This window comes from Archocentrus centrarchus, chromosome 15 (assembly GCF_007364275.1).
Source record: "Archocentrus centrarchus isolate MPI-CPG fArcCen1 chromosome 15, fArcCen1, whole genome shotgun sequence".
Taxonomy (NCBI): Eukaryota; Metazoa; Chordata; class Actinopteri; order Cichliformes; family Cichlidae; genus Archocentrus; species Archocentrus centrarchus.
In genome coordinates this window covers 24,841,132-24,851,096 of record NC_044360.1, presented here as the reverse complement: position 1 = coordinate 24,851,096, position 9,965 = coordinate 24,841,132, and the positions used below count along the sequence as shown (strand labels likewise).

The window sequence follows — 9,965 nt, the reverse complement described above, 5'->3', positions numbered from 1 at the left end:
GGTGACCCCTTGTGACTAAGGAAGCAGCTATAGTGTGTACGCTGCAAGAGTTGCAGAAGGTAGAAGGTGAAGCTGCAGAGTGAATTTGGGGCCGAAGTTTTGTTACAGTAATCTAATGTTGTTACACAGCAGTTCTGTGACTGTGAAGGCTTCTTGGGACTGTAAGTGCTTCTGTAAGTGGTTGTGACCTCTGACCTTTTTGCAGACCAAGCAAAAGACCTCCTTATGTAATGGCCTTTATGGCTACTTAGGATAATTTTTAGTATTTATTACCTTAAGCCTAAGTAAACACTTTAAAATTGTACATTTCAGCCAAAGACACTCAATGTTATCAGTCTCAGTACTTATAGATTTAAAAAAAAACCACTTCAGTGGTAAAAATGCAGTGCAAAAATGTTTCTAATGGTACTGAATAGCTGTAAGCTCTAAGGGGTGTTTTATACAGTCATTGATTTTCACATACACACACACACACACACACACACACACACACACACACACACACACACACAAAATCGTGACGTTGTACGTCGCTAGGTTACAATGTTTGAAAAATATTTGCCAGCGAAGAAGACTTTCCGGGAATGACGTAAGCCTACAGCCGGACGTAAGCCCCGCCTCCATCTTCTCCCCGCGCTGTCGTCGAAGATCGTGTGTGTCTATCAAGATGCCTCACTTCATCTCCAAAAAATCCAAACCCAAAACAAAAACAACATTATTGTGTCTAAAATCCGCGTCCATAGCAGTGGAAATTTTTGTAGAAGATAACTAGTTTAAAAACGTTATAATGTTTTTTTAAGAGATTTGAACGATCGACATTTTCAGACGGAGTGTGACGTCTGTTTGTTTCCTTCCTCTCTGGTCACATGCGTGCACAGTTCCCTGTACAGCAGTAATGCTGCACATTAGCATAAATAAGCACCGTTTATTTCACATGTTTTCACCCTTACTGCCTGCTCTTTAGCTTTTATTAAACTATAAGCCGGCAGTGCTGGAAACATGGCGGGAGTTATCCGGAGGCTCGACGAGACTGTGGTCAACCGCATCGCTGCGGGAGAAGTTATCCAGCGTCCTGCCAACGCCATCAAAGAAATGATTGAAAACTGGTAAACGAGCAGCTACATAATGAGCAACTTTTATAACGCTATAAGCTAATGGTAGCTGTACGACGAGTGGCTTAAATATCCGGCAGCGGGATTAAAGGTGGCGGTGTATGACAGGAGGGACTGTTTTCATCACGTGTAACATAGTAACAGGCTTGTAACCGACTGTAACCGTGTGGTAACTAAAGTTTGTTTTTTACAATGTTACAGTTTGGATGCAAAGTCCACAAGCATCCAGGTGACGGTGAAAGACGGCGGTATGAAGCTCCTTCAAATTCAGGACAACGGCACTGGCATCAGGGTGGGTGACAGGTGTCTGTGTAGGTTCTCAGTCATCCAGGTCGTGGTGGTCTCTGGAGCTGGAAAAAGCCAGCTGGACTTCTTTAAGCTTCTTGAAGACGTTTCACCTCTCATCCAAGAGGCTTCTTCAGCTCTAAAACCAAATGGTGGAGAGTCCTAGATATTTAAACCCTAGTATGGGGTGTCCCCTGAAGGTGGTGTGGACCCGCTATTGTTCATGTACAGTTGGTGTCGTAATCCACCACCTCTGTTCAGTGATGGTTGTTCACAGTGGACACAGATGGCTTCTTTAACTCCTATTTAAACCATATGTATTCCCAGTCCAAAATGAAAGAGGATGCAGGTGTACAGCTGAGTCTTGTCCTGTGGAGGTGGCTGTTTGGTTTCTCCCATGTAGAGGGACTCTCCACCATTTGGTTTTAGAACTGAAGATGCCTTCTGGATGAAAGGTGAAACTTCTTCAAGAAACTTAAAGAGGTCCAGTTGCATTTTTCAAGCCCTAGAGACCAGCGGGTTTGCTTTGATCAAAAATGACACCAACTCTAAATTTTAATGGTCAGTATGAAGAGTTTCAGTGGAAGGACCCTGCTGATGACTTTATGGTAGTTCGTTCAGAATCTGCTGTGTACTGAGTGAAGCTTTCTTTCTCTGCTGCAGAAAGAGGACATGGAAATCGTTTGTGAGAGGTTCACCACGAGCAAACTCCAAACCTTTGAGGACCTTTCAACTATTGCAACCTATGGATTCAGAGGAGAGGTGAGCTGTGCAGCAGTGTCAGCCTTCACTGTATTTAATAATGCTTTGTTGGACATTTGTTGTCTGCATTCTTGTCTGCAGGCCCTTGCTAGTATCAGCCATGTTGCCCATGTGACCATAACCACAAAAACAGCTGATGCTAAGTGCGCTTACAGGTATTGTTGCAGTTTAAATTGCTCATCTGCTCTTAAGACTTTACTGAAGACTACAAAGCAATTAGGACATCAGGATGTGTGATGAACTGGTTGTGTTCTTGTGCAGAGCCAGCTACAGTGATGGCAAACTAAAAGGCCCTCCCAAACCCTGTGCCGGCAACCAGGGAACGCAGATTCTTGTGAGTTCTCCTTGCAGATGAACTGCACTATAGAATGAAAGTTATGGATGCTGAGAGGCTGCTCTTCTTGTTGACTGCAGGTAGAGGACCTTTTCTATAATGTGTCCACCAGGAGAAAAGCTCTAAAGAGCCCGAGTGATGAGTACTCCAGGATTGTCGAAGTGGTCGGCAGGTCTGGGTTTTGTTCCTTGTGACTCATGATTCCTGGTTCCTTCCTGATGTTTTGTTTCAGCTTGTTAATGCTGTCTTCCTCTGCAGGTACGCCATACACAACTCAGGAAAAAGCTTCTCTGTCAAAAAGGTGAGATGTGTTTTCTTTTTTTTTTCTCTTGAATTAAATGCATGTGTCAAGCATGCAAAGCATTTTCAGGATATTTTGAAAAAGAGCATTTCCTTCAAATAAACTATTTACTGTCTGTTTATGTGACACTCCTTTCCTTTTCCAGCAAGGAGAGACTGTTGCAGATGTGAGGACTCTACCCAATGCGTCTGTAGTGGATAATATCCGAGGAATTTTTGGCAACACAGTCAGCAGGTATTCCAGCAAATATGCTTTGAGTGCTGCTTTTATACAGCCTCCTTCTCACCCCAACCCTGATTGCACGACCGGCTCTGTGGTATGTTCCCAGGGAGCTGATCGAAGTTAGCTGTGAAGATCAGAAGCTCGCTTATAAGATGAAAGGTTTCGTCTCGAATGCAAACTACTCAGTCAAGAAATGCATCTTGATCCTGTTCATCAACCGTATGTACCACAGAAATTTGCTGGAAATGCAGCAGTGAGCATTTAATCTCGTTAGCGCCGTGTTAAATGAGGCTGTGTTCTGTTGTGTCTCAGACCGTCTGGTGGAGTCGAGCGCGTTGAAGAAAGCGATTGAGACGGTCTATGCCGCATACCTGCCCAAGAACACACACCCGTTCCTCTACCTCAGGTAACATACTTCACCTGTTTTTTTTATTGTGAAATTAATTTTGTGTTCACTGGTGCTTTTGTTTTTTAAATATTATTTTTATTTGGTTTTCCTTTTTTAATAACAATAGTAACAGTATCAATACTAATAATAACAGCAATGATCAGCAGGGGAAGAAGCAGTTTTTTTGACAGATACATCAGTCATGCATCCATCCCTGTAAGTCAGTTATCACATCTTGACCATTGCTCAAACTTAAGTGTTATGCAAAAGGTTCTCTGTAAAAAAAAAAAAAAAAAAAAAAAGCAAACACATTCACATTATTATACTCAAGAAACGGTGGCGACATTTTGTAAAATTTGACAGTTTTAGTTTGTTCCAATATTATCCAGTGGCCACCTGGAGGTTGTGGGAGTTTTACAAGAGATCCATTGAAGTAACCAGGTTGAGCTCCCAATTTGATTTTCTTCAATTTGCAGAGAACTGATTCCCAGTATTTGTGTAATTTGGGGCAGGACAAAAGGCAGTCTGTAAGACTTCAAGTATGTATTTTACATAAAGGTGAATTGCGGATGATAGACAAGTTCTGTGCAGAATTTGAAGTTGTCATGCCCTGGATCAGTTGCAAATTGTTATTTTTCTCACATTATTTAAAATGAATTCAGTTCAGAAAACATTCAGCTCTCTACCCCCATTTCACACTTCCAGGTCTCTCCCAGCTCAGGATCACCAGTAACAGAGTACACCCTCAAAATGTCGTACCACACGCTAAACTGAAACGTTCCACCTGGTAGAAAATTTCAGTGTCAGAGACCTTAACGTTGTTAAGTAGACAGCTTTTGTTATTTACATAGTCTCCTATCTGAAAATAATGAAAGTGTTTGTTCCTTCTATCTTACATTTCTCCTCTATTTGACTGAAAGCCAGTAGGAGCCCATTCTCCAGTGGGTCTCCAAAAGAAAATAAATAAACTTTTCATTCCAGTGTTTAAATCCTGAGTCTAAAATACCTGGCAAGAAATCAGGGTTGATAACAGTTGGGGTGAAAGTAGATGTTATTTCAGCTCTCCCTGCAGTGTGTTGCACTGCCCTCCAGGCCTTGATCGGGTTACCACAAGGCCACCTGTTTGTTGTTGGCATCTCTGAATCACATTTAGCAGTCTCCTAACGCTGTCACTTGAGTTACAGCCTTTACTCAGTGTTGCTTTCTAATCTCCACAGCTTAGAAATCGCTCCGCAGAATGTAGACGTCAATGTTCATCCCACTAAACACGAGGTGCACTTCTTGCATGAGGACAGTGTCATTGAGAGCATTCAGAAGCACATTGAGAGCAAACTCCTGGGCTCCAACTCCTCACGTACATATTTCACTCAGGTATGAAATGACTCTCTAAATATGCTGCCATTTTTCAGCAATAAAGTGCATATCCTGTGACATATTGTGCACAGTCAGATGTTTTTAACCACAGAAGGAATCTCCCTCCAGGAACGTACTGACACTTGTGAGTCCTTATATTGGTGCTGTGATTATTAATCCTTATATTGACATGATGATTGTTATTCTCTGTTGTAAATTAAAAAAAAAAAAAAAAAAAGATAAAAAAGTAGCTGGAAATGTACAGGAGGAACTGATGGTGCTGAACAGGCCAATTCACAGTTGTTGCGGGCTGTGTCGACTCGACCTGTAGTTACTTTTCACCAGCACTAGATGGTCTGTCAGTCCAACAAACGCACTTTGTTAGATAATTGCTTTAAAATGCAACAAACTACAAACACAACTTCAAGGTCCAGCTTAATGACTCACATTAACAGAGGTGAAGCAGCTGCAGCTTCCAGTGTCTGCACACGCCTGTCACTCACAGTGGTTGCATAACTTATAACTTTAAGTCTTAGTACATTTTAAATGGGTGAGTTATATTAAAAGTCATCTTCCATGCAGTTGTCACAAAGTAGGAAATTATCTGTGGGGTCCAAAACAGTTGTTGCCGGGCAGTAAACATGTTTTTTTCTATGTGGATTGATTCAGTTTTGTAGTCAGCCTCTAGTGGCCATTTGAGGAAATGCAGTTTTGGGATTTTTGCTCTGGCTTAATTTTTCAGCCTTAGAAGTTAGCAGGTCATTTTCCAGTCGGTGTCCATCTCTCTCTCTTTGTGCAGACGTTGCTGCCAGGACTGTCAGTCTCAGGTAACACTGAGGTTAAGGCCTCCGGCACCACATCGGAGTCTAGCGAGCGAGTCTACGCACATCAGATGGTGAGGACCGACTGTCGCGCACAGAAGCTAGACGCCTTCCTGCGACCGAAAGAGAAGCTTCCCCCTAACCCCGAGCCTGCCGGTCCCAGCAGTGTGGAGATTGTGACCAAAACCGTGCAGCCAGACAGCATAGAGATGGACGATGCAGACGACTCAGACATGCTGGAGGCGCTCGCTGAGCAGGAAGCAGGGCTGCCAAAGGGCGAGGAAGAAAGCAGCGTCGGTGCACTTGATAATCAGAGGTGATTGATGTGTTTTCAGTAGCAGCGGTAGATTGGGTGAGTCAGCAGAGATTAAAGACTCAGTCAGTGAGTAACTTTATGGGTAATTTTCTCAGAATTTCTGCTTGTCAGATCAGGACTGGTTTAATGTATGACTGATCCTGTGTGCAGATCTGAACATTGGCCGGCAGAGGATGAGTTGTGTAAGAGCAGAAAGAAGAATGTTAAAGTAAACGTGCATCAACCCTCACTGATCACCACCCTTAGGGCCAGTCAGTAACAAAAGCACTGTTATGTTTAACTAGTGCTAACATTTAATGAGTATAAGTTATGGTAGTATTGAATAACAGATTTTTAAAAGATTTTTTGCGAGACAGTTAAAGTGTCACCAGGTGTGATACTAAAGATTTCTTATAGATTAAACACTCCTGACAAGCTCACGAATCTATGAGCTGAATATATAGTATAGCGAGCACAGAACAGCTGAGACAAATCAGGCAAGAAAATTCAAACATCTGGCAGCTTCAGAGCCACACATTTCTCCCAGCTGCTGAAACCAGAAGTAGATAAAGAAAGGATAAATATTGGAGTCCACTTTACCGGATCAGTAGAAACTTGACTACTGAGATGAATACTGTGGATTTCCTCTGCCCCCAAGTGGCCAACAATGAAAACCACGCCGTCCAAACTTGGAGCACATGTAGACTCTATATATTTAAGACAAGAAATATGTGTATTGAGTGTGTATTAAGGTGTAAACATTCCCACAGTTGCTGTCTGAGTGTTCTGTGTTTAGCATGTGTGACTTCAGTCTGTGTGTGTTACTGTGAGGCAGGAAGAGGCCGAGGACGGAGCAGAAAGAGCAGCAGCAGCAGCAGCAGGAAGAAGGCGAGGACCTGACGGCTGCAGCCACGCCCAAGAGACGAGTGATCAAACTGACCAGCATCAAAGACCTGAGAGCTGAGATCGCCGAGAACGCACACAAAGGTGCGGCCTGACAAAATCTGCTGTGTTCCTCTGAGAACCAGCACCAGTTGGGCGGTTTTAGGGAATCTCCCTGTCCTAGCTAATCTGAGCAGTCTTACATAAGAACCTGCACCAAGTGCTCCTCTCTGGCTTTCTAAAATTTTCCACTGATTTCACTTCCTGCCCCGGGGCCCAGTTCGTTTCCATAACTAGTTTTACACAACCTCCTGTACTGCCACATCGTGCTCTCATTGTGATCGGTTTGACCTCTCAGCCTGTGTCAAATTAGCCGTTTATTGATGGACCTTTGGTGCAGTTTTTGTGTTTTTTTTATTTTTTTTTTATTATATAAAGTTTAAAACAAAAATTCAGATATATTTTATTTATATTCGCTCTCTCCAGGTCTTCAAGAAATGATGCAGAACCACTCGTTCGTGGGCTGCATCAACCCCCAGTGGTCTCTGGTGCAACATCACACTAAACTCTACTTGCTCAACACCACCAAACTCAGGTCAGACCATGAAGAAAAAAAAAAAAGAGGAATAAACCTCAATTTCTGTTCATCTCAGCTGTTTCAAGCTGCCACTGCTGCTGCTGCTTTATGTCTCATAATGTGCTTCTCTCACAGCCAGGAGCTTTTCTACCAAATACTCATTTATGACTTTGGAAACTTCGGTGTACTCAGACTATCTGTAAGTAACATGTACAACATCAATGATTAGAATACACTGTGGGGATCCTAATGGACAATAATGTGTATTCAGACCCCAGCACCACTTTATGATTTGGCCATGCTGGCTTTGGACTCAGAGGAGAGTGGCTGGACAGAAGAGGATGGGCCTAAAGAGGGCCTGGCTCAGTACATAGTTGACTTCCTGAAAAAGAAAGCTGAGATGCTAGAGGACTACTTCTCCGTGGAGATAGACCAGGTCAGAAATATTCTCTTTAATTTGCACTTCAACGTCATGTTAAGTCATGTAACCAATAAACCGTGTTCCTCACAGGAAGGAAACCTCATAGGACTGCCGCTACTCCTCGACAAGTACACCCCAGTCATGGAGGGTCTCCCCATGTTCATCCTGCGCCTGGCCACTGAGGTAAACTAAATCATAGCCTCTGCCTTGAAGTTACGTTTTAGGAAACGGGACCTGTAGCTGAAGCGGTGCGGTGCTGTCGTGCAGGTGAACTGGGACGGTGAAAAGGAATGTTTCAGAGACTTCAGCAAAGAGTGCAGCATGTTCTACTCCATCAGGAAGCAGTACATCCTGGAGGCCGAGCCAGGAGAGGAGCAGGTGTGAATACTGAACTTTTTCCTATTATACTCTACACAGTGCTAATGGCAGAAATAGCTCAAGGAAGCATTTGTCTGTGGGTTCTAGACTTCAGGCAGTCATTGACTGCAAAGGATTCTCATCCAAGTATTAAAAGAAATCCTTTAAGTCCGCTCTTCAGTCGCATCTTGATTGTTTAAGATCCAATGTGGTGGTGTACAAAGGCAAAAGTACAAAAATTGTGTCTTTGTCCAACTAATTGTGGATCTAATTGTGACTCGAGTGTGAGGTGTAACGTTGTGACGTTTCAGGGCGCTGAGGTGAACGCTTGGCGGTGGAAAGTCGAGCACGTCATCTTCAAAGCTTTCCGAACCCTCCTCAGTCCTCCGAAGAGCTTCAGTGAGGACGGAACTGTGCTGCAGATCGCCAACTTACCCGATCTCTACAAAGTGTTTGAGAGGTGCTGAAACTGTTCAAGTATGATCGAATATATAAGCTGCTCTTTTTTTTGTTTTATATAACGTGCTGTAAATAAATACTTTGTACAAAATAGGACTTCAGATGCCTTTTTTTAACGAGTGAAAAACTGTATTTCTGTTGTGGATAAAAGTGTCTTTGTCACAGGAAACCCTCCTCCTGAATGGCCTATTTAAAAGTGCCAAGGCTCCACATGGTTTCCTCACTTTAAAACTTGGGGCTTTCAGCCAGGAAAAATCGAACTGGGTCACAAGTCCCGTAACGAAACCCAAAATGTGCCAGCAACTGAGCTCGCCTTTTATTACTTCTGCATTCTGCCTGTCAGTCCGAGATGTGTCAGCACTGTGTGTGAAGGAAGTTAAAGCAGCTAATGTTTCCAAAAACCTCAGGGACTGTAACTAGTTTAACCCCTGAAGAAGACTGGAAAATTGAATGAACTGTATTTATGTGATTTATTCAGTTTAATTTTTGAGGAAGAAAGGGGGGAATTGTGAGTTATAGTGATTCCAAACAGCAAGAAAATGGAAAGAACTACAGTGGAAAAACTAGTTTTAATACATAATTTAATTTCAGAATTTCAAAAGTTGAATTTTGTGTAGACTTCTCCTGCTCTGTGCACAGAGAAGCAAAAGTCTACAAGATGTGCTCCACTCCTCAGATTCCAAAATCAGTCTGTAACTCCGATTCTTCATTCATACATTTGTACTAAATAATCCTGGCAAACACTTCCACCTATTTCTTGCTTAGCAGTGGGGTTGTTAACATGCTAAAAACAATCCGAAGCACTGGGAAATGCTCCAGATGTTAGCATGAATCTTTAGCTTTTAGCAAGTGAAGCATTTTGGGCTCAGCTCTACAAGAATCACTAAAGGGAAATAATGATGGGCTCCATTTGAGATTTTTAAAAAAAAAAAAAAAATCCAATTTGAAATGATCTTTCAGGGTAGCAGCTTGTTTTGACCAGAAGATGGCGCTATAATAGTTGGGTTGGAGGAGTATACAGTCTGTGGTTTAATGTTTTCTCTTTGGGCTTCTGTTCAGTAAAAGATGAAAACTGCAAAGAGACTCAGGAGAAAGTCAGTTTTAATTGTCTCCCTGTTAAATCCGTAATTGAATTTCTCCTAACATACAATACGGAATGATCATAGTACCACATTAAGATTGGCCTTAAAGCTTTGTTATGCTGCTATAAGCTCAGGCTACTGGGGAACTTTCCATGATGCATTCACCTACACACTTTTTCTATGACATAGTGCGTTATTCTGCTAGAAGCAGCAATCAGAAGATGGATAACACTGGTCATAAAAGGATGGAAGTGGTCATGGTACTCAGATTGGCCGAGTATTGTAGGATGCTCAGGTGGTACTGAGGGGCCCAA

General features: G+C 42.6%; 1 protein-coding gene across 1 annotated transcript; it reads left to right on the top strand.

The window, feature by feature from the left end:
- The first annotated feature begins 864 nt into the window (after positions 1 to 864).
- Positions 865 to 8,633, top strand: mlh1 (mutL homolog 1, colon cancer, nonpolyposis type 2 (E. coli)). Its single transcript, XM_030747921.1, has 19 exons — positions 865 to 1,106; positions 1,314 to 1,404; positions 2,061 to 2,159; positions 2,241 to 2,314; positions 2,421 to 2,493; positions 2,574 to 2,665; positions 2,752 to 2,794; positions 2,940 to 3,028; positions 3,123 to 3,235; positions 3,329 to 3,422; positions 4,622 to 4,775; positions 5,557 to 5,894; positions 6,709 to 6,860; positions 7,242 to 7,350; positions 7,468 to 7,531; positions 7,604 to 7,768; positions 7,844 to 7,936; positions 8,021 to 8,131; positions 8,422 to 8,633. The coding sequence occupies exons 1-19, from the start codon at positions 1,000 to 1,002 to the stop codon at positions 8,575 to 8,577; spliced, it is 2,217 nt and encodes a 738-aa protein (XP_030603781.1). The 5' UTR covers positions 865 to 999; the 3' UTR covers positions 8,578 to 8,633.
- The last annotated feature ends 1,332 nt before the right edge of the window (positions 8,634 to 9,965 follow it).

What these genes read in the sequence shown, in the direction of transcription:
- mlh1 (XM_030747921.1), top strand. Translation starts at nt 1,000, where the DNA reads ATGGCGGGAGTTATCCGGAGGCTCGACGAGACTGTGGTCAACCGCATC. An exon ending in AAAGAAATGATTGAAAACTG is followed by an intron (nt 1,107 to 1,313) that starts GTAAACGAGCAG and finishes ACAATGTTACAG; the next exon opens with TTTGGATGCAAAGTCCACAA. An exon ending in AAAGCTTCTCTGTCAAAAAG is followed by an intron (nt 2,795 to 2,939) that starts GTGAGATGTGTT and finishes TTCCTTTTCCAG; the next exon opens with CAAGGAGAGACTGTTGCAGA.